The sequence below is a fragment of the Podarcis pityusensis genome, assembly GCF_964106645.2.
Source record: "Podarcis pityusensis genome assembly, chromosome: 6".
Taxonomy (NCBI): Eukaryota; Metazoa; Chordata; class Lepidosauria; order Squamata; family Lacertidae; genus Podarcis; species Podarcis pityusensis.
This window is the reverse complement of record NC_138030.1, coordinates 57810545-57835431: the sequence shown is the minus strand read 5'-3', so window position 1 is coordinate 57835431 and position 24887 is coordinate 57810545. Positions and strand designations below refer to the sequence as shown.

Sequence of the window (24887 nt, the reverse complement as noted above, 5' to 3'; positions counted from 1 at the left end):
TCAGCACCCTCCATTCTGACTCTGCACTGCATGCACAGATCCATTCTTCAGGAGTTCTTTAGCGACAGGGCTGCTGGGATATAGCCGGGTGAAGCGGGCAAGTGCAAAGATAGGGAAAATGATTCGGTAGGCATTGTAATGCAGAGTACCAGTTTTGTAGAATGCTGTAGCGATGTCACCCTGAGGAGAGGCAAAAGAGAAATTCCTGAACAACCTACATGCAGTCTTCTGTCCTGACTTCATGGTGACTAAATTCCATCTGAGAACCCAGTTGTATGATCACTGCAACCTCTTTTAAGAGCAACTGTCACATACAGTATAACCGAGCTTTTATTTGGCAAACAAGACTCTGGAAGCAGGAATCAGAGACCAGAGCCAATTAAAATGTAGGAAAGGAGACTAAAGACATTGTAGCATCTCAGGCAGAATATCCAAATGGTTCCATGATTAAAAAATAAAATAATTAACTGGCAGTCTATGGCTTTTTAAAAGCACCCCTCTGACCTGCCACATCTAACAGTAGGGCCAGCTGTGTCCTGTGCTCTGATACCACACAAACTCAATCCTGATGGCACATTTTGATGCTACAGCAGTAACAAGACAGGTGCATGAATCACTTGGGTGCCTAAGGCAACAGAATACTTCCCACAGGAACATCAGAGTGTTCAATAGAGGGAGAACATGGGAAGCACTTGTAAGATCTCAGCTGCCAATGCCACACAAGTGTCCATGTGTGTCCACAATACATTGCAGCCATCTATGAGAAGCATCTTTATGACAGCAACAATGCCAATGAGAGTACATTCTGATCTGCCTCATTCAGTAAGTGAGGGGTGGAAAACTTTTGGTCCTCCAAATATTGCTGAATTGCAACTCCCATCATCCCTGTCTATTGCCTGTGTAGGCTGGAAGGCAACAACTTAGCCACCCCCACTCTCAGTACTTGGTGGGAAATGCTCTGCGTTCATTCATTCATTTTATGTATATTTGGAGGACATGATCCATTTCATAGCTGCCTGAAATATACTGTTTCTGTGAACCTTGAAATTATATTGCTATGAGGATATTTGATTAGGAAAAGAAATTAAAAGTATTAACACACCTGAGGCCACTCCCCAATCGATGTCTGTCTGTCAATCAAAACTTGTATTCCTCTTTCCAGAACCCGAACATCAGGATATCTGCAATGCCACAAGAATACTGGACATTAGTTTTGTTATCAGCACCCAGTGAGGGCTGGGGGCTGGAGCGAGGGGAAAGCCTATCAGTTTTCTTCTAGGAAGAAGCTTATATGACTACAATTTCTTTTTAAAAGAAAGAAACCCTCATGGGCTCACAGAAACTCAATGGGTCCCCCTAGGGGAAAGACCTGTAAGTGCATGAGTCCTTCACACAAGTTCCAAAAAGTGAAGCAGCTAAAGAAATGAAATTTCTCCACCTCTGCCCTTAAGACAGCCTTAACTGTCTCTTTGTTTGGCATTATTTCAATTGTTTGGACTAAGAAGCACCTGAAAACATCTACATACCAAGCTGCAGGAAAATTCAGTCCTCTGTAAGTTTACAAAAGCTAGCTATACAGCATGAGGGACACAACATGTGAGAGGGAAGTCTGTGGCCTATTTTTCCATAGGTTTTCAAAGGAGTAATGGCACCCAACGAAAATAAGCACAACCAAAGATACTTCCAGAAGGAGGCGCCTCTTGTGATGGAGGATTAGGCTGCATACACACCGTAGGTTTAGAGCAAATTACTTCCTGCAAGGAATCCTGGGAACTGCAGCTCTGTGAAGGATAAAGTACAGTTCCCAGGATTCTCTAAGGAAAGTCATGTGCTTTAAAGGTACACAGCTCACTGCTTTTGGGTGCTGGTAGCTCCATCTCCCACGGCTAGCCTGCTTCAGCCAACAGGCCCAGAACAAATTTATGCAAGTGATGCAATGCACTCATAGTGAATGGATAATGTGTTTTTGGGAAAAAGACTTTGGAGGAAATGGACTTGGGGCAGATCAGCCCCCTCTTGCCAAACCCCATGAACTTAGAAGCATGTTTCTTTAGCACGCCTTAATTGGTTTGTCTAACTGCTGCAGAAACCACTTGGGCAAAAGCAGACAGAAAGAAGCCTAAGGTAGGTAACTGCCATCTTCTGTGCTTACCTAACAGCCATCAGCCCCAACAGAGCCCAGGAGGTTTGGTGGATCTGGGATACGGTGTGCTGAATATATTTGCGAAACCTGTAGGATTCAAATTCCTCTCCCCAGCCACCGTCTTCCATTTGCTTGGAGACTAAGAATTCACAGGCTTTGGTCACTTCCTTGCATGCCTCCCTAGAAAATATGAGAGGGGAGAGAGAGAAATAGCCGATGAAATGCCTCATTGGGTTTTGTTCCACTGTTGGCCTTGACTGCACCCAAAGAATCTCATGCACAATTACCTGCAGGTAAGGCCCACCAAGCTCAGCTGGATTTACTTCTGAGTAAGCATGCATAGGGGCTGGTGCTGTCAATATTATATGCACATGACTCCCCTGCCTTTGATATTTTGGGTGGAGGAGCCTGACGGTCTCTCCGCTTCACACCCCTGAAGCTCAGCTCCATCAAGGGCTCCCAGCAGAGCAACATTCATACTAATCTTCTGCCCGAAAGGCTGCTTACTCACCCACCACGGTAGATGTATCCCATACATGCAAATGCCTCTAGTCCAAACCAGGTGCCATATGTGAAGCATACGCCCCATCGCCTGTCAGGGAAGAAAAACCCATCAGCCGCTGAATGAAAGATACTGAGACAAATGAGAGACTACACCCTTTGAGTATACCCTTCCATTCACTGTTTGTTTCATAGAATCATAGAGGTGGAAGGGACCATGAGGGTCATCTAGTCCATGGGTAGGCAAACTAAGGCCCAGGGGTCGGATCCGGCCCAATCGCCTTCTAAATCTGGCCCGCTGACGGTCCAGAAATCAGCATGATTTTACATGAGTAGTATGTCTCCTTTTATTTAAAATGCATCTCTGGGTTATTTGTGGGGAATAGGAATTCGTTCTCCCCCCCCCAAAAAAAAATATAGTCTGGCCCCCCACAAGTCTAGGGGACTGCTGAAAAAGTTTGCTGACCCCTGATCTAGTCCAACCCCCTGCAATGCGAGAATCTTTTGAATTTCATGTTCCTAGTCAAAGTCAGAATCTCTTATTGCTATATAACTTGTTATTTTATTTTTTTCTTGTTGTACATTTAACTAGATCTAATTTATATAACCAGTTATTTTTCTTACTGGCTGTAGATCTAAGGGTGTGAATTCTCATGATGACTCATGAAGGGATCAGTATGGGATCAGTACATAGTGTTACCAACAGTACAGTATGTTTTCTCTCTAAGCCTAATGACAATGTGAAGGTTTGTGCAACTACCTAATGCAACTACATTGTTAAAAGACTGCTCAGTTGAATGGTCACAAAATCCTGCCTCAGAACAGACATAGATTTACTGAGGGTGGAAAAAGCTGCTGATGCCTAGATATTGGTACTACATTTTAGGCTGCTGGTTTCAAATCACTCCTCAGACAGGCTAACATCAGTTATTTGTTGTGAAGAAGACCCCTAACTGCCCTCTTAGCTGTCACATGCTGAATTTGCCTATTTCATGCATCAGGGTTAAGTCTGATCCGGCTCTGTTTATTTTTAGGATCTCATTGCATCAAAAAAGAGGCTGCATACTCATCCTTTCATTCCCGTGCATAGAGTTAGGCTACAGCATTCCCCTCCACAGCGAGAAGGCAATTCTGTGCATTTATGAGAAATCCCGTTCCTTGCTTGTGTTTTACCCTCCATCCCAAAATAGTTTCATATTTGTAGATCATACCAAAAGAGCAAGCTGTCGCCAGTGCAAATGCAGATAAACAGGACTGTGCCTGTGATTGGTTACCTCAAGACACAGGTCAACCAAACTGACCACCCCCCCAGGCCACCAAATGAAAGTTCTATGCTTGTCTGCCCCCATCTGGACTTCTGGACAGAATCTTCTACCCAAACCCCTTTACCAGGGTTCCCTGAGATAAGGCACCAAATGAAGGGGGTGATGCGCCATTTTATCCCCCCCCCCCCCGAAATAGACCAAAAATTCATCCCATGCCTTATCCACTGAAAGTTGTGACAATTGCTATGAGAAGGCAAAACCACCAATTGGGCCCAATTTGTCTGCATGCAAATTCCTTCCTGGTCCTGAAAACAGTGACCGATTATCTCCACAGCAAGGTCCTCCATACACATTGCCCACTTACCTCAAAGGCAATGCCAATTTTTAGGTGGGTGGGATGATCAGCTGCCAACTATGTTGCTGGCTCCCAATGCAGATGGCTTAAATACTCCAGCGGAGGACTGGAGTGAACCCTCAGTATCTCTGCTGCTGAAGTCCCACTCTGCTATCAGGTCACTATTGGCCAATTTATATTTTAAAAATTGACAGGCGTTCCCATCATCCCCTCTGGTCAGTTGAAGAAAACAATTGGCCATGAAGGACAAAGGACCTGCCCCATCCACGTCCCCCAAGGGGTTGCACTGGGCCACAATCATAGGCCGTATCAACATAGGACAGCTGACTGTCAACTACACTACAAGTGGTCAGCTGATCCACAGCACTTCGTCTACTAGGATGACACACCAGCTGAAACAATGGAACAGCGTGTTGCATTAGCTAGTTCTCTCCTTTTTATCTGTCAAACTGTTGTGTAGGAAAGGCATTCAAAAGGTGAAGGTTTCCACAGCTCAGTCAGCAAAGTCATTCTTTGAGAACACTATGTATGCATTCAGAAACTCTGCCGACCAGTGCCACAGTCAAGTTCAGTGTGGGATATTTGTAAGCCACTCACCCTAACCAGGAGCCATCAGCTTTCTGCATATTACGACAAAACTGCAAAGCCTCACTTAGAGTATCACTGGGAAGAAAAACAAAGGAGTCTTCTTACATTTCAAGCTAACCAGGTTCTGGATAAGACAATCATTAAGGCAAGCTCCGTGTAACAATGGCATTCAACGGCCTAAAGAAGCCTTCCACTTTTTCAGAACTTGGACCCACCCAAAACATTCATTTAGTGGCCCACTTCTTAATGTTTTAACAACGTTAGTGTTGCTATTGTGACCCACCTTAGAGCAGGATGTGATCCAGTAGTGGTCCTACCAGCCTCCCAGGTGATGGCTAATTAAGATCAAGAGTGTTCCTCATCAGTCTTTGTTTAAACCACCAGCAACAACTTTACATACTGTATCACTTCTATGTTGGAAATAACATGTATGCTGTAAGATACATGTACATAAACATTTTCGGAGGGGTAGCTGTGCTGGTTTGCTGCAGCAAAAACAACTAAGAGTCTTGTGCCACCTTAAAGCCTAACACATTTTTTTGTGGCAAAAGTTTTTATGGACTGGAGTCCACTTCAGATGTACCGTGTGATCATTAGTTGCCAGGGATGTAAGCAGATGGAGGTATATGTATATATTTTAAATAATGACTGGAGTTGCAATCAAATACAAAAAAAAAAAAATCAGTCTTTGCAATTCCTGAGCTCTTAACATGGAATATTCTATTAGAATACAGAATTCAAGACTATAGAATATGAATTCATGCTGTATCAATAATATCCTTCTCAGCTTCTGGGGATTTCCCCCCATACCTTTACCTGATTTCATCTTCCCGGTGATTTGGGAATCTTTTCCCAAAATGTTTCAATCCCTGCATTATGGATGAAGTACATTCTGTATAGGTGTGGTCGACCATACAGTCAGCTGAAAATCATAAAGTGAAGTATTTTACTTTATGTTTCAAGGTGGCTTACAGATTTATAAAATGCTAGCATCCCCGAAAATATCCTTTAAAAGGGAGCCAAAACCTAGCAGTTTAAACAGCAGGAGGGAAAAAAAACCTCTATAAAAACAACAGTCAAAATGTCAGCCCTTTGCCCACCAAAAGCTTATCAGGAAAACCGGCCATGCATTTTGTGCAGAGGACTATCAGCGAGATCCTTCTTTGTCTAGATCAGGGGCGGGCAACCTGCATCCAGAGAGTCACATACAGGCCTCAGCCTATTTTTAAAAGCGCAGGAAGAGCCCAAAGGGGGAGGAAGATGGTGGTGGAGGTGAAACAGATGGGGTGATGTGAGAGGAAATCCCTTTGCAAGCAAACAGTTGAGAACCCTGCAAGAATTATTGGTCTCTCCCCTAGCAGCCTGTTGGGCACAGAGCAAAAGAGAGAGAGGAAGAGAAGAGGGTGTGGCAAAAGGAGGGAGAGATGGCTCTGGCCACACTCCCTGCTGGCATGCAGTTCACAGCAGAATGCCCTCAAGGGAAAGTGTCCCCTCCCTGAAGGCTGTGAGGTGGTGGGGTCATCCTGGGAGAGGTGGCTTCAGAGTTTTGACAGTCAGACGATGTGTGATGTGAGGAGACCATTGATTTCTAGCTGACTTTGTGTACCTGTTTATCATTTTGGTTCCATGGTCAGAGCCACATGGACTGTCCATATCACGCCATCTTTGTTCTGCTTGTTCCAGAAACCAACCACCAGCCTGCCTTAGAACATCTCCCCTATCAGCACCTACAGTGGACTCTGACAACGTGAACAATTGCCAAGGTCCTATGGCCAAAACAAACTGCCTTCAAACATGTGACTTCAGTTCATGGTCTCTATCCCCAAAACTATGAAATTGTAAAGAGGACCGGAATTCACAAAAGATTCCCATTTAAGTTGTTCTGATATCAAGGCTGTGTTCTTACCATACAACTCTGTGCAGTTCATTATCTCCAGTAGCCTACTCCCTCGTCTGGTTTCATAAGAAGCAAAACCACCATCAGAATTTCGCATGCTCAGAATCTGCAAAAAAGTACAAGTGGGATGGGGGGGGCGGGGAGAGGGTTTAAGAACAGGCATGGTGTTCCTTGTCCTACTTGCAGAGGAACATGGCTGGTCGCTCCTGTCCAGCTCCACCAGCCACTCCTGTGCCCCTTCCTCACTTGCCTTTTTTATAAACTAAAAAACCCCAAATGTTATGGAGGAGATCCTCCAAATTCTTCATCATTTTAGTTGCCCCTTTCTATGCAAGAATTCCCATGATTCATGTGGCCATTTTCTGTTTTTCAAGTCTGGATAGATTCCTGCTGTTTCAGACTTTGCCACAAGCACCAAATGCAATTCAGGCGCCAATCCACCTGGCTACAATGGTGTGTAAAATCAGAGTCTGTGCTCTTGACAAACCAATCTCTTTATTTTAAGTGGAACTAAACAAAAGGAGAGTGGCTCGCCGTACATATGTAATCGTGCCAGTTGGCCCTCTCTCACCATATTAGGCCAATGGAGAACTCAGTGGATGGGGAGATTCTGTTGTTCTAGCAAACCCTAGAAAGTGTCATTGCTCCTCATGACTATGATGAGGATTCCAGGACAAAATTTGCTAATTTGCACTGTATCTCCAAATTACTACTGTAGGGACAGAGATTAACAGATTATGTATTTGACTTCAAATTGTAAGTAAACTGTAATGATGCAATAGCTACTTTCTAATGAACAAGATCAATGGTCCATCTGTTGTCAATCCTAAAGCCCAGAGAGCTTTCGATCCAGCTTACTGAGGGAGATTGCTCTCAGTCCTGCTACCTTACAACCCTTTACCTGAGCTTAAGGAACTCAAAATTCAAGACTGATCATCCTTCACAGAGGATAAACTGCTGCCACAGGGACACTTCCACCAATTATCTTAGCCCACAAAACCAATACGGTCCCACAAAGCCAATATTCTCCTCAGCACTATTACTGAATGCTAGATGACCTCAGTCTTCCCACAATAGCTTCCTCCTGCCTGCTTCCCATTTTCTCTTCTGAGCTTTCCCTCTTCTCACCACATTGACAGCATCAAAGAGGCGCTGAGGTGCCACATGATCTTCTATGAAGGGGCATTTTTCCTCCAGCAGCATCAATGTCCTCATGGCCTCAGCAGTGCAGTCACCGACTATCCAGTCATTCTCTCGATTGCTGAAGGGGAATCCACCCTGGATATTGAAGAAAATACATTAGGACTCCTTGGGCAGCAGTCAGTGTAGAGGCATCTCCTCCCAAAAAGATCCCAATAAAGCAACCAGGGATTTGACGGGTGGTCCATATTTCTTCTTCAGGATACTAGACTAGATGGGCCCTGGCCTAAACCAGCAGGCTCCTTAGGTTCTCAGAATTAACACTTAAAGACTCTTTTTTTGCTGGCTATGTGTCACACACACAGGACACAATTCTGGATGTACCTTGTTCATCTGGCGATAATATCTCTGGTAGTTAGGTGGGTTATCTACAATCTGAAAAACAGATTAGCAGCATATTAATAAAAGACAATCAGAATATATTTATAACCCGAGAAAGCCAGTGTGGCATAACAGTTTGAGTGTTGGACCTGAGAGACCAGGATGCCAATCCTTACTTCCTCTCAGCCTAAAATTCCTCACAGCGTTGTTGTGCGGATTCAGTAAGGAGGAAGAAAACCATGTATGCCACCTTAAGCTCCTTGGAGAAGAAGATGGGCTATGCAATAATTAACAAACAATAGAAAAGAATAAATAAATTAACTCAGTCAGAAATATGTTCTGTAATTTAGAAGACAGAATATGGCGACAACCTGATGCAATGGCAGCACATAGGGTTGTGTCCGGTGCTAACGCTACTCAAAGCAAACTCACTGAAATTTATGAACTCAAATTGGGCAGGTTTATTAACCTGAGTTGGTTTGCTCTGAATAGGATTCATACAGCGTACAACCCATAGTGTCAGTTGAGGTAAATTACAGTGGATATACAAGGTTTTACACAGGACTGAAGTCACACTATAAAACCGAATTGATATTACTTGTCAATGTTACCTTGCAAAAAGAGACAAGTGTTTCCCTCCTGATTCTTTTGCTGAGACAGCTGAAAGCAGTATTGATTCCCTGTGTATGTTATTCCAAGATCAGTGCTTTACCTGAGAGGCTTTCAAGAATTCATGGGCTTTTTTCAGACAGGATGCATAGTCAGGATTGTTCTGAACCCCAGCCTAGAAAAAGACAGAAGTTATGCTTAAGAATTCTGACCAAGGAAAGTCACAGAGAAAATCTCAGACACTTACACAAAATCATCACTTTGGACAGCCACAAAAATAAATGCAAGTTCGTCAGGGATAACTTCAGTGTTACAAAAGGAATACTCAGTGTGTGGATTTCTGGGCCTCATGTCCTAAGAATCACCTGGAGAACATGCCTTTCTTGGTTAACCATGACAGGCATACGAGGTGTTCGGATCTCGTAGTGTGTGTGCTTTGGTTAAATAATGAACACACACTCTCTACATGCCAGTTCATTCATCTAATATATATATATGTAAATGGAAATTATTGTGGAAAGAACAAAAGCAGAAGAGTTGACAATATAAAATGATACCTCCAAGAAGCCTTGAATGGCAAATTGTGTATCCCAGGTCTGTGATCCCATGACCTGATATAAAGAAAGGAAGAAGAGTTTTGTCCATTAGATCAGGGGTGGAGAACCATTGGCCTGGGAGCTGAATGCAGTCCTCTCTAACCAGCCCTTTGGATGCTTCCCCAGTCATGCCCACTTCCCAGCCTACACCCTCCTCCACTGGCCTTGCTCTGCACCCTCCTTAAGGGCTGGAATGTCTCATGGAATGGTGATAAGCCCTCCTGCTTAACTGAGTAGAAGATGGGGAAAGATGTGGGTGGACTGGTGTGGAAGCCTCTGAAATTTGTGTGGTCAGAATTGTGTGGGAGTGGTGAACAATTGGTTTCCTCCCATTTTTATTTTATAATACGCTATTTTAAAAGAAAGCAAGAACACTGGGAGTAAATCAGTAACTAAAGGGCTCTTCTGCACCTTCGCTTGGCCCTTGTTTTGATTGTATTGTGTACTGATCAATTCCTCTTGTTCTCTCAGTTAAGCAGCATGTGTTTTGGGATTCTTGGCACATCAGATAAGATCTGAATCAGCATTTTAAAAAGGTGCTACATGACCTGGTATTATCTTACATCTTATCTCCTAGCTCTAACCCTGGGGTGAAGCTACACTTTATGCAGGAGAGCCATGACTGGATCTCCTGGTATTTTGATATTTTGATATTCACTTCAATGAAGCTGGTACTGTCAGGCAAGGAGAAGACAGCTGAGCTTCAGAGTCACCAAAGCAATGCAAATTGCAGCCCATAATATTTCCCAACATATTGGTTCACACTATTGTACCTTTATTAACATACCATCTTGTCCCATCCTGCAGAGATATAAAAAGCAGAGATTATAGCAGACACAAGACCATGTAGTTACATTGCATAATAGGAGACCCAAATCATCCTGATATCTCTTCCATACAACACCATGAGTGAGGCATGGGTATGCATGAGATCTGCCTATACTGCAAATAAGGATATGTTCACATCACTGGCTTAAAACGCAGCAAGGTCATTTTATCCCACTGCACTGCAAGCCGCATTTGCACAGGGTTGTTCAAATCAGATAGGGGGCAGAGATATCTTTATAGAGTGTGCATGCCCTTTCTGCCCCTCCCCCTGCAACCCCCTGGAACTCCTAGTGATGAAACTGCCATCTGAGCATCTGTGCTCATCTGTGCACATATGACGGATGTCGCAGGTATACACACCATTCTGAAGTACGATGTGAATGTGCTTTACGTTTTCTAGTCTGATTAATCCTTTTTTGAGGAAAGATCAAGGTCTGCAAAACCACACTTATGCAAGACCATGTTCAGGACACTACAAAGATGGGAGGAATAAATATGCCAGCCTTACCAAAGGTAGTCATAGATCCTGGAGATATGTTCTTGAAAAGCTGGAGAATCAGCTCCATCAGCATGCCGTCTTATTAGCACATGAAACGGTTTACAAATCTACAGGACAAAAGAGATATCATTCCAGTTAGAAATTCTCCTCCACTATACCTCCATGCTTAGCACACTCATCGGCCACATGGCTATGTCTCTGCATGTCATCAGCCAAACACAGAAACTCCTTCAAGTGGGCAGAACAAGATTGCCACAAGCATAGCTCTACCTTTGGAAGGATACTGGTTTCTGAGGGAAATCTTCCTCAGGAGAAGGAACATATGCTGCCATCAAAAGTAATTTGGTCCCGATACGATTATTTCTGAAAGACATTCACAAAGGACCTACCGGGCTAGAATTGGTGGCGTTTGAGAATATGTCGTCAGCCTTGATTTGCTCATACATTTCCACAATGGCTTGCTTTCTGAAACTGGTGAAATGGTATCTCTCATACAAATTGAAGGTAGCTGCAGAAGGAATAAGAGAGTCATTATGAACATCGCAATCATGTTAATGTGGTTCTATCTTCCTCGTGTGTTTTGGGCTGCAATAATTTTCCATGCAATTACAATTTAGCAAACACAATTTAGGACAAACACAATTTAGCTTTCAAAAGTTAAATATTAAAAACAAAACAATCAATTTTTTAACACAGAGAAAAACCCCAAATGCCATTCCTTCCATCTGTGGTAACCCCCGCCCACCCTTGCACGAACATTTTGCAGATCCCCTTCTCAAAAACTTTTCTACGATCATTTGTCCCAAACTACCCTGTAGTCTGACAGGCAAAACCACAGTGATGATCACCATGAATGGTTCCAAGACAACAAAACCCATAATGCCATGGCATATGTCCACAGCATGGTTCAGGCCTCTTGCTCACAAAGCAAGGCTCTTTCTTGTATTTGCTACAAAGGTTTGTATTGTGTTTGTTCTCAGAGCTGACTGTTTGCTTCCAGCTAACAAGCTGTGATAATATGAAACCTGGAAGGTGTTGTATGTTTCCATGGATATATGTCTGGGCCAAGGACATGCACGTCTTATTCCTCAGACCAACAGAAGTCTCTTCCTCTCTTTCTCTGTGCCAAGTAAACCCTAGAAAACCTACGCTGAAGACCTGAACTCCTGGAAAAAGACTTGCCAATTTCAAAATCACTCACCCAAAGCAGCATCCAGCATCCAGCTGTGTGCAGCTTGCAAATCGGCTTCGTAAATATTGTTCCTCTGGGCTGGCCAATCAATGGTGGAGAAGTCCTCCACATAAATCTCCTAGAAGGAAACCATGAAGTGAAATGACTTTCATAGTAAAGAAGAAGCAGGATATTAGTGTACTTGACAACTGTCATTTCAGAGCTTTAAAAAACCCAGAAAATTCATGGTAGTGTGGCAAAATCTGCTCTGTACCCACATAACGCAATGCTTTGTGCTAGGAAGGGAGACCACCCCTCCCTGTGTTATGGCATCAGCCTTCATGGTCCTCCTCATCACAATTTTGATACTTATATGAAAAGAGGTATGTTATAATAAATAATATATTAATGAATTAAATATTAGAGGAGGAAACTCCATAGATTAATGGTTCAACAGTTCTTCATTGATTTGTTTTTCAGTAGTTCTGAAGAGGGGAGGAGAAAACACCTTTTACCACCCAAAAAGAAAGGGAGAAAGAAAGAAAAAGATGCATGAAAAAGGGGGAGTCTGGTAATACGGTACTGCGATAGAGAAGGCAACGTGGGTGTTGTCTGTCAGTTTTTAGGAGAAGAGGCAAAGGTCTGAAGCAATTCTCTGTGGAGCACGAAGCACAGAGCCATTAAAATAAATTTAAACAAAAACATGGTAGGAGAGAGACTTACATGATTTGGCAGGGTGATGCCCTGGGCACCATCTCCACTTCATATTCCACCCTCCCAAAGTTGCCCTCCCCTATGGAATAGGGATGGCCAAGTGGCATGTTTACATGCCCCCACCTCTCTCCAAAATAAATATTCTCATGGCATTTTGAAACACTGATGCTCTGAGCTCGGCTTCTGCCTTAAATGGAAAATAAGACATCCAGTTCAGCCTTCTCCCTGTCAGATACAAGCAAGCAATTCCCCAAGTGCAGATCCAAGGAAGTATGAGGGTCCCACTTTGACCGAGGATGGTGGGATGTTTGGAGAATGTTGTCTTGCCTGTCTTAGACTCTGGATCAATTCATCTTCTTCTACAGTCAGGCGAGTGGCATAGCAGTAGCTCATCGCGAGGGTGATATGGCGAGCGTGACACCAGTATGTCGAGGGATGTCCCGGCAGCCATGTAGGAAACAGCCTATTTCAGAAAGAAGGAAGAAACAGGTTCATGGAAGACAATGTCAGGAATCCTGGATGTAGTGGTAACACTAAAAGCAAGTTATATTGCCCTTCATCCAAGGATCACAGGGCAGTTTACGGTATAAAAAGACAAAAAAGCATAACATAATAACAAACAAAACAATCCACTATATTTTTTGTGCCTTATTTTGCTTTCCAGTATTGTCGTTTTTATCTTCATTTTATCATAGCTAGGGATCTCAAAAACTGGAAGCGGCCCAGGCCTCTTTGGACCTCTGAGAGTGCCTGCACTCTGAGCTTGGAAATGAAGTGTGGAGGGGACCAGTGCAGCACATCAAAAAGGCAGAGAGATGGTTGCACATGAGCAAACTATTATATAGGTAGAATCTACACACATATAAAAATGTTCTGAAAATGCTTTAAAAAAATACCTTGAATTTTCCATAAGGCTCACCATCGCCATCTTGTGTCACATTGTATATTGCTCTTAAAACACACTTAAAACGTTTTATTTGCAGCTGTATAGCTGAGTCCATAGTCTCTTATATATACAGATTAAAACCCTGTTATATCCTATTACCAAAAAAAAACGTGATAGGCAAGAATTCACTGGTCACAAAGACCAAATGGTCTCAGCATTTCTTTACACACGTAGTTCCTGAAACCTAGTATCTTCTGCAAGCTTCTGGTTACTTCTTTCTTAAAACCAGTGCTTCTTTTCTGGGGCTATGCAGGGGTGCACATACATCTAAACATTTTGTGAATCTAAGTTTGGCCTCATTGAGGGGCAGTATTTTAATATGAGTCCGAAAATGAGAGTACCCCTAAACAATTTTTTAGGGGGAAAAGCACTGCTTAAAGCAGTCCTAAAATCATTAAAATCATTTCCCAGGCCTATGGGCTGCAGTTTGAGCTCCATTTGCGGCTTGCAGTTTTTGCTCCTTAACATGCAGCATATGCCACATCCATGACATGTGTCTGCTCACCAATCAGGCAGAGGTATGGCAACCAGCCATACCTCACTCTGACTCATGAGTAGATGTTCTTCATCTGAGTAACCTCTACATGAAATCCTGTGAAGAACAGGTTCTGTCACAAACAGACATGAAGTAGTGAAGATTAATATGGATGTCTCCGTTTCCAAGTCATTGCTATTTAGTGAAGGATCCGCCTACTGTGTAATACTGTTGCAGCAGAGACCTTTCTTTGGCAATTCATGATCGGCAGGGTGGGTTGGGGATGAGTAAACTTTAGGACACATACCATAGCTCAGGAAACAGTGTATTCATTCCCTCCCAGCTGTACAAATTCATAATAGCCAGCCAAACTTTGCCCAGATGAGGGATTCCAAGAGCACCACCTGGAAAGAGAATTAACAAAGTCTTTGTTTCCATAGACTGAAGGGGCAAAGTCAAAGAAACCTTCAGTGAAAACCGAGACATGTTTATAGCCTTGAGAGATTGAAAGCTCAACTTGTTTAAAGTTTAGTGATGCAGTGCCTCAGAATTCCACTAGAGTGCTGTGCTGCAGCCTCCTTTTGATTGGTTGTGGGTACAGGTAGCCAGAGGGAGGTGGTGACAGCACTTGGCGTAGGCACGAGAAAAAAGCAGTTAAGGAATTGGCGTTCTGGCATTCAGCTGGATAGTTATATAGCTCCTGAGCTGTGTGTTAAATCCACTCTGTAATCAGAAAAAAAGTCTCTGAACTTAGTTTGAGAGACAGTGATTAGTGTATTTTAAGAGTATATAGACAAGAGAAAACTGGGAAGCTGAATTGGGAACAGCACATGTGAGAGGACATATTATTTGGATTCTCAATTCAGTAAGAAGGAGAGAGATCTTCTTGAAAGAGAAGAATCCCAAACCAGTCGGACGGGTGAGCTGATCCCCTGGTCTGTTATACTAGAGGAGCCTCACAAGTAAGATTTATAGAAGGTTGGGAAACTGACAGAAAGTACCATCCTGAATTGCACCCATTAATTCATGGAGATCAGGCCGGTTTTTTACCAGGTGGATATATGAAAGATAATTTACGGAACATTATTGATGTGATTGAATATCTAGAAGTTAGAACTGATAAGCAAGCAGCTTTGATTTTTATTGATGCAGAGAAAACTTTTGATAATATATCATGGACATATATGAAAAAAGTAATTGAAATAATGAATTTTGGACAGGTCTTTGCTAAGGGTATTGAGGCAATTTATTCTGAGCAACAGGCTAAATTAATAGTAAACAATACAGTTACTGAAAAATGTAATATAACAAAGGGAACAAGACAGGGGTGTCCATTGTCACCCCTGTTATTTATTCTGGTGTTAGAGACTTTGTTGAGAAAGATAAGAACAGATGAAGAAATCAAAGTCATCACAATTGGAACTAGGTCATACAAACTTAAGGCATTTGCAGATGATTTAGTATTAACGGTAGAAAATCCTTTGGAATCGGTACCAAAAGTATTAGAGAAATTGAATGAATTTGGCCAAGTGGCAGGTTTTAAGTTAAATAAAGGAAAATCAAAAATGCTGGTTGTCAGGGAACTGCCATCGGAAGGAAGGGAAGTGAAAGGGCTCACACAGGTTGGGAGAGACTCAGCAGCTGAAGAGGGAACCAGTAGGGGGAGAGGAGCTGAGCTGAGGGAAAGGGAGCTGGAGGGATGGCTCAGAGACACTTCCAGCGAAAACAGTGGGGAGGTTTCAGGACCTCCTGTAGGGACACCCACTCCTCGCCGGAAACTGTCACGCAGAGAGTCCAGAAGACGTGTTTCCGTTAAGGAGCTTTTATGTTGGAAGCGATTCCGAAAGCAACCACTGTCGGAATCTGCCAGCGACTGACGGAGCCATGTTTAAGGGGCTCCGTTACAGACAGAGGTTTGCAAACTTGACCAAACTCTGAGGGACTAGGATTTTACACACAAGCAGCTCATCGTCCCATCACAGCATTCCGACAGTCTTCGTGAGCAGCTTGTGCAGGAGAAGGCATCATGAGCAACCCAGCCGGAACCGGAGAAGCAGGAGCTGGAGCGGGTCCAAGCCTGGAAGAAAGGTACCGGGTGTTGGAGGTCCAGCTAGCGCTGCAGACGGCGAGGCTTGAGGAGAGGAGGGCTCAGGATGCAGACAAAAAGGGGAAAGACACCCAGCTCGTCAGAAAGGTACCAGGATTGGTGCAGAAGTTTGGGGGGGAGCCCAAAGACTATCATGGCTTTCGGACAGAGATGCAATATGCCCTCAATCTGCAGTTTGATGAATTCCCTGACGAGGAATCACGAGTGGCTTTCGTGATTGGGCATCTTGAAAAGGGGGCGAGAGACTGGGTTAGACCCCTGATGGCAGCGAATAGTGACGTCCTAAAGGACACGATGAAGTTCTTTCGCGCCATGGATCTGATGTTTTCCAGCGATATTGAACAGGGAGTGGTCCGCAGACAGTTAATGGCTTGCAAACAGGGGAGCCGATCTGTCCGTGAGTACTGGACTGAGTTCACCATGTTGATCCATAAATTGGGGTGGGATCTATCGGCGGAACCCATTCAAATGCTCTTTGAAGAAGGGCTTTCTTCGGCTGTGAAAGACGAACTTTCCCGGGCGCCCAGGGCGGAGTCTATGGACCAGGTGACCAAATCAGCGCTGACCATAGGAGCGCGCCAGGAGGCGAGAGCATTGGAGAGGCGGGAAGGGAAGGGGGAACGTTGGAAGGAGTTCCGCATTCCAGACATTCCAGAGCCAACTTTCCCGCCGGCAGAGCCGATGGAAATCGGAACAGCGCGCGCGCGCGCAGTTTCAAAGCCCAGTGAGGGGGGAAAGAAGGAGGGAAAAGGCGCCCGGAAATGCTATCTCTGCCAACAGCCGGGTCACTTTGCCAGAGTCTGCCCCCAGAGGAAGGAATGGCAAGGGATGGTAGGAGCTGTGGAGGGAAGAGAGGAAGAAATACCGAAGCAAGTAAAAGCCAACACCTGGCTGCCACCGTCGGGGCACAGCAGCCAGGCCAAAGAGCAGTGAAAGTGCCCACGCCAGAACCTCCTAAACCCGCCCTAGTGATAGAAGTGGCGCTAGAGCTGCCAAACGGACACCCTCTAAAGATAAAGGCGCTGTTGGACTCAGGCAGCTCCTGCAATTTCATGAGCAAAGAGTTTGCAGCTGAACACCAGATACAGACGATCCCTTTAAGCAACCCCCTGCAGGTGACCACGATCGATGGCAGGGAGCTGTTGGGAGGAGAAGTCAGCTTGCAGACCGTCCCAATGATAATGAAGGTGGCAAGGCACACCGAACTGATAGCGTTTAATGTGGCCACCTTGGGAGGAGCTCCCATTATATTGGGGATGAGCTGGCTAGCGTTACATGATCCGCTGGTGGGCTGGCATCAGAGAGTGGTTTCTTTTGGTTCAGCACATTGCTTAGAACACTGCAAAGAGGGAAAGGGTTTGGCAGGGGCCCAAGCCACCCTAGCAGGGACTGAAGTAACGGAGAACGTGAAGGTACCACGACAATACGCAGATCTCCGCGACGTCTTCAGCGAAAGGGAAGCTGACCAACTACCCCCGCATAGACCCTTTGACTGTCAAATCAATTTACTCCCTGGGGCACAGCTCCCTGTAGGCAAGCTGTACGCCATGTCAGACAGAGAGATGCAGGAGCTAAGAGAGTTCATTGACAAGAACCTGAAGAGAGGGTTCATCAGAGAGTCCAGGGCGGTGGGGGGCAGCCCAGTGTTTTTTGTGGATAAAAAAAACACGAACAAGCCGAGGCTTGTGTGTGACTTCAGGGCCTTAAATGCAGTGTCAGAACCAGTGGCTTTCCCTATGCCCAGGATTGACGACATTTTGACAAGGGTCAGGAAGGGAAAGATTTTTACTAAACTGGACCTAAGGGGGGCGTACAACCTGATACGAATAAGGAAGGGGGATGAATGGAAAACCACCATGTTCACCCCTTTGGGGGCATTTGAATATTTAGTTATGCCCTTCGGCCTACAAGGAGGCTCCGCGTGCTTTCAATCGTTTATGAACCACGTCCTGGGGCCTTTGCTTTACAAGAATTGTGTGGCCTTCTTAGACGACGTGTTGGTGTATTCTGAGAATGAGGAGCAGCATGTGAGAGACGTCAGAGAAGTGTTGAGCAGGCTGCAAGCCAACCAGCTGTGGGTGAAACTGGAGAAGTGTCAGTTTCATACCAAGGAGGTGGAATTCCTGGGGTATCGCCTGTCAGACAAGGGATTGGCCATGGATCCCGGCAAGGTCCAGGCGGTGCTGGAATGGAAAACACCCAAAACAAGGAAGGATGTGCAGAGGTTCCTAGGATTTGGGAACTTCTATCGTAAGTTCATCCGAAACTTTGCCCACCTGACGGCGCCCATTACGGACTGTCTCAGCAGTAAGAAGAAGTTCGTTTGGACTGAGGAGGCGGAGCGAGCATTTGAGGAACTAAAAAGGGCCTTCGCCTCGGAACAACAACTCCTGCATGTGGATTTACAAAAACCGATGAGAGTGGAAACTGACGCATCAGACAGAGCTATTGGGGCGGTGCTTCTGCAGCCAGGGAAGGAGGAGTCAGAGTGGAGACCGTGTGCCTTTTTTTCGCGAAAGCTGAACAAATCCGAGAGGAACTACACGGTGTATGACCGAGAACTACTAGCCATTCATGAGGCGTTCCGGAGATGGAGGCACCTGCTAATTGGCGCACAACATAAGGTGCAAGTGTGCACTGACCACAAGAACCTAGAGTATTGGAGGACGGCACGAGTGCTCAACCAACGGCAAGTGAGATGGGCCCAGGAGTTCTCCAAATTTAACTTTGAGATTTGTTACGTGCCAGGCCCAGAGAACATTAGGGCGGACGCTCTCTCACGCAAACCTGAATATTTGGAGGGGGAGGGAGCACCCGAAGAGAGACATGTCATTCCAGAGGACCGCTGGGTGTGTGGGGCGGCATTGGTGGGACAAAGAGAACTGGTAGAGGAAACAGAGAATGATGAATACGCCCAGAATAAGCTCAGAGGTCTTAGGGGTGAGGGAGAGGAACCAGGGGGTTTCGAGGAAAGAAATGGAGCTTTGTATTACAAAGGGGCACTGTATATCCCTGAAGGAGACTTAAGGGGGAGGGTACTCAAGCAGTTGCACGACAGCCCCACGGCGGGGCATTTTGGACAACACAAAACCATGTGGTTGGTCACCAGGGAATTTTGGTGGCCTAAGGTGAGGGAAGATGTACGGGAGTATGTAAGAGGGTGTGAGCAATGCCAGCGAGCCAAAGGGGAGAGGCGGGCACCGGCGGGGCTATTAGAACCCTTACCAACCCCAGAACGACCTTGGGAGGCAGTGTCGATAGATTTTATGACTGATCTGCCGAAGTCCAAGGGGAAAACAGCCATCATGGTGGTGGTAGACCTACTAACAAAGATGTGCCACTTTGTAGCCTGCTCGCATGCAGTCACGGCGGAAGAGACAGCGAAGTTATTTGTAGAACACATTTTTAGGTTGCACGGGGTGCCATTGAGGGTGGTCTCAGACCGAGGAAAACAATTTACTTCCAGGTTCTGGAGGAAGCTCATGAGCTTACTGCAGGTGGAGGTCAACTTTTCGACTGCCCGGCACCCTGAAACCAACGGGCAGGCGGAAAGAGCAAACGGGGTCCTCCAGCAATACCTGAGGTGTTATGTCAATGACAGAGAGAATGACTGGGTAGAAAAGTTGGCGCTGGCGGAATTTGCCTACAACAATGCCGAGAATGTGTCCACAGGGATGAGCCCCTTCTTGGCTAATTATGGGTGTCATCCCAGGGCTTTCCCAGGGGGAGAAGGGGAGAGATGGGGTGTCCCGGCAGCCGAGCATTTTGTAGAAGAAATGGAAGCAATCCATCGTCAGCTCCAACTCAACTTAGAAAGGGCGAAGGAAGAATACAAGAGGCAGGCAGACAAGAACCGAAGGGAAGGTGAAACCATAAGGGTGGGAGATAGGGTGTGGCTGTCAACCCAAGGGTTGCCGTTCAAAGGAGGTTGTAAGAAATTAAGACCCAGGAGATTGGGTCCCTTTGAGGTCATTCAACAGGTCAACCCAGTGGCTTTCAGGCTCCGGTTACCCAACCACATGAAACTGCACCCAGTATTTCACAGGTCGTTACTGTCACCGTATGAGGGGGGACGAGAAGGGATGGCCACTCGGGGACCGGTCATAGAAGAAAGGGAATGCAGCAGCCATGTGGCAGAAATCCTCGACGCCAGATGGAAGGGGGATCAGGTGGAGTATTTGGTAGCGTGGGAAGGAGAACCGGAGTCAGAAAACACTTGGGTAATGGCAGAAGATATCAATGACGAGGTATTGATAGAAACGTTCCATCAAAGGTTCCCAAGGAAACCTCAGCCTGTGGAGAGGTTCCGGAGGGAATACTTTGGGACCACCGATGAGGAGGAGGAGTTGGAAGGATTCTCGGAATCGGAAGGGGAAGGGGAGATGGACTCTGAGGAGGAGGAGTACTTCGAGACCAGGAACCGCAACAGGTGGAGAGAAGTGTTCGGGACATCGGAAGATGAAGGAAGTTCATTCCGGGGTTTTGCCTCCTCACCGCCCGTAGAGGAGGGGGCGAGAGGGGAGGAAGGGGGCCCTGGAGGGGAGGTGGATGTCAGGGAACTGCCATCGGAAGGAAGGGAAGTGAAAGGGCTCACACAGGTTGGGAGAGACTCAGCAGCTGAAGAGGGAACCAGTAGGGGGAGAGGAGCTGAGCTGAGGGAAAGGGAGCTGGAGGGATGGCTCAGAGACACTTCCAGCGAAAACAGTGGGGAGGTTTCAGGACCTCCTGTAGGGACACCCACTCCTCGCCGGAAACTGTCACGCAGAGAGTCCAGAAGACGTGTTTCCGTTAAGGAGCTTTTATGTTGGAAGCGATTCCGAAAGCAACCACTGTCGGAATCTGCCAGCGACTGACGGAGCCATGTTTAAGGGGCTCCGTTACAGACAGAGGTTTGCAAACTTGACCAAACTCTGAGGGACTAGGATTTTACACACAAGCAGCTCATCGTCCCATCACACTGGTTAAAAATATGACAGAACAAAAAAAAAATGAACTTGAACAAATAACAGAATTAAAGATAAAAAAGTAAAATATTTAGGGGTCGGTTAACATCAAAAAAATATAAACTTATTTCAAGATAATTATGTAAAAGTGTGGAATGATATGTAGAGTAAATGTCGAGTACATGTTGGAAATGTAAAGATAAAGAAGGCACATTTTTCCATATGTGGTGCACCTGCAAATTAGCAAAAGCATATTGGGAAATTATATATAATGAATTAAAGAAAATGTTTAAAATAACTTTTATTTAAAAACTAGAGTCTTTTCTATTAGGTATAATAGGAGAAGAAATCCCAAAGGAGAAAAAGGTCTTATTTATGTATGCGACAACAGCAGTGAGAATGTTATATGCCCAGGGATGGAAGGAAGAAAGAACCTCATCAAAAGAAGAATGGATAACGAAATTAATGGACTATGCCGAAATGGCGAAATTGACTGGGAAGATCAGACACCAAGAGGACAAAATATTTTTTTAAAGATGGACTAATTTTGTAGAATATCTGAAGGAGCATTGTAAACACATAAAAACTTTAGCAGGCTTAGAATAGCACTGGTGATATAATTAGGGTAAATTTTGTAATAAGGGAAATGAATAAATTAGAGAAATATATAAAGATGCAGAAAAGATAAGTGGTAATGATGGGAAACCGGGGAGGAGGATGGGGGGAAGTCTGGGGGTTGAGAACCTCCAAAAGGTAGTGTTTTGTTGTGTTGATATGAATGTAAAATGTAAGCAACAAATTCTTAAAATAAAATATTAAAATATATATATAAAAAGATATTACCACCCTGTTTCAGAACCAAAGGATTACGTAAGTCCTAAGCTGTAACACCTAGGCAATTAGCTGAAGAAATTGAAGTGAAAATAAGCTGTGTTTTCCACATTGTTTAGACGCCTGTAACAACGACTGAATTTAATATATTTATATATGTTAACTGCCCTGTCATACCCTCATTGCCTGGCTTGGCCACACTCCACACATTGGAGGGCAAGTCTAGCAGCAGCTGCACAGCTGTCAGCTACATTCAGTGTAGAGTTTCTGAACAGGTTTGAGCCAAAGGGTCCCCTCTTCATTTCTATATTGGACAGAGTGAATGCCCTGATCATCCTGGAACCATATGCATATGTTTCTCAGACTGTATCCATGCAGAAGTAACTACAGTGGTACCTCGGGTTATATACGCTTCAGGTTACATACGCTTCAGGTTACAAACTCCGCTAACCCAGAAATAGTGCTTCAGGTTAAGAACTTTGCTTCAGGATGAGAACAGAAATTGTGCTCCGGCGGCGCGGCGGCAGCAGGAGGCCCCATTAGCTAAAGTGGTGCTTCAGGTTAAGAACAGTTTCGGGTTAAGTACGGACTTCCCAAACGAATTAAGTACTTAACCCGAGGTACCACTGTACTTCACCTCCCACTGTGCCATTAAACCCTATGTATGAATGCTACTGCAATAAAAAGGCTATAACTCACCTCATTCTTTGTATTTATTAAATAATATTTTATCACTGCATTTCTGCTTTACGGAGTGACACAAAGGGGCCCGTGTCCAGACCCTCTCAAGAGTTCCCAATATAAATTTTGGAGGAGGAAAAAAACAGGAGGGAAGATATGACCAGCATCTTCTGTTTGATCATAGAAATGGTGTCAATGTGCCAATCTATGGAGATTTCTAAAAGGACCCACAAAGGAAGGAAAGAAGGAAGGAAGGAAGGAAGGAAGGAAGGAAGGAAGGAAGGAAGGAAAAGAGACAGAATAGAGAGGTGCTCCCAAATAACTGTACAACACCAGGACCCCCAAGTTTTGCCTGGGTACTACGCTCAAGCAAAATGGATTGATCCAGCCCTGGCGGAGATTTCTGCCTTACCTTTCTTATGGAGATTTATCCGAGCCCGCACTACATCTGGATGGTCAGGCCCAAGTCCAAGGATTCGCATAGCTATGTAGCTAAAGGTTGTGCCAAATACTGTTGACTGTTCTGTAAGATGGCTACCATAAAGAGAGATCAAAGAGCCATTAGAAAGTACACCAGAGTGTTTGGATGTCTAAGAAGCTGTTTGAATTGTTTAGTTTCCATTCTTCTGGTGCATTAACTTAAATTCAAAAACTTCTCTGAGAACTTGTCAGAATACAGTGGTACCTCGGGTTACATACGCTTCAGGTTACATACGCTTCAGGTTACAGACTCCGCTATCCCAGAAATAGTGCTTCAGGTTAAGAACTTTGCTTCAGGATAAGAACAGAAATTGTGCTCCGGTGGCGTGGCAGCAGTGGGAAGCCCCATTAGCTAAAGTGGTGCTTCAGGTTAAGAACAGTTTCAGGTTAAGAACGGACCTCCAGAACGAATTAAGTACTTAACCCGAGGTACCACTGTACTCCAAGAATAGCCAGTTAGCTAGCCATTAGCCGGGATACCACAGAATACCTACTTTTGTTTTCTATTTCCTTTTTTAAAAAAAGTAATGCCTTAATGAAGGACATGTAGTGCTTTGAAATGTTTCTTTTCAGGAGACAGCATGGGCTTGAGAGCAGCTCATACAGCCAGAATACCAGTTGAAATTCCATTCCAGATAAATAAAGCTGATCTTGGTCAATGAGAATGTAGATACTGAATTCAGATTCAAAGCTGAGTCAAACCCCAAACTATTTTGTGGTTTGCTATTGGTTTGACGGGATACATTTGGATGGAGGTAACCTGGCTTCACCAGACCATTATCACTTGTAATACTTCCTAGAGATGGTGCTTTTTAAAGGCAAGAGTGATGTCAGATATCATTGTGGCGATCACACAGGGTCCCCGGACGTTTCACCGTCTATTGATCCCTGTGCCACCACTTTATTTCCCGCTGCCACCACCCAGGCCCTACCTGGTGCAATACTGAGCCCAGTCAGGGTTAAATTGGAACATAAACTTTTGTTTATTTATTGCAGTTTAACAAGCATGTGGTTTAATAAACGGTATCAGTCAATTACAAACATGGGGTGCCTATCCAGACCTATAACTTCTGCTACCTGCTCCCACTCACTAAACCACCTCTCAGATATTTACTTGTCTTCCTAGCCCCTAAGTATTCCTGACTCAGCTTATTTCGTAACACTAACTCAACCTACCCACAAACTCTAGCCCAATTCACTCCCACTCCAACCAACCACCCAACTCCCAACAAACTCCCCCCTTTGCCCCTCCCAGAGCTGGTTTTATAGTCCCTCTGACTCCACCCCCCTGGGTCCTGATTGGGTAACCTGTTTAACTATTTCACCTCCAGCACTCTCTCATATGTTAACGTCACAATCATGTCTTCATTATTGTTGCCTCTCTCCACCCCTCATGCCACAATTCTATTTTTCTCTGCCACAGCTGGGCAGCTTCAGTACATGCTGAGGCCAGCTGGCATTCTGGTCATCTGCCCTGCTGCCCAGTCCACATGGTGAGTATTGCTCATAGTCAAAAGACAGCAGAATGCAGAAGTGATTTAAAGAAGCCTTCATGGGGGAATTGCATCATGGACCAGCCCAAGACAAAGATATGCAGAATTAGAACATCACACCCTCCTTGGACTACTCACAAATTCCAGCCACCATCTGGAAGCTGTTTTGAGAGGATGTAACGCAGGAGCTCTCTCTCGGCCTCTTCTGGCAGTGAGATCTTGGCAGCATAGCATGACATCAAAA

At 44.9% G+C, this 24887-nt stretch overlaps 1 protein-coding gene across 1 annotated transcript; it reads right to left on the bottom strand.

Annotated features, from left to right (window-relative positions):
* LOC308480368 (lanosterol synthase-like) lies at positions 1-24887 on the bottom strand (the record flags this gene model as incomplete). The annotated part of the gene is made up of 19 exons (XM_081011787.1): positions 24782-24887; positions 23083-23204; positions 14416-14512; positions 13015-13150; positions 12004-12112; positions 11192-11310; positions 10812-10909; positions 10249-10276; positions 9437-9490; positions 8983-9054; positions 8274-8324; positions 7878-8027; positions 6759-6855; positions 5669-5774; positions 4862-4927; positions 2655-2735; positions 2153-2323; positions 1103-1181; positions 1-180 (listed from the first exon to the last, which is right to left on the bottom strand). Exons 1-19 carry the CDS (start codon positions 24880-24882, stop codon positions 1-3), a joined length of 1917 nt encoding a protein of 638 aa, XP_080867913.1. The 5' UTR covers positions 24883-24887.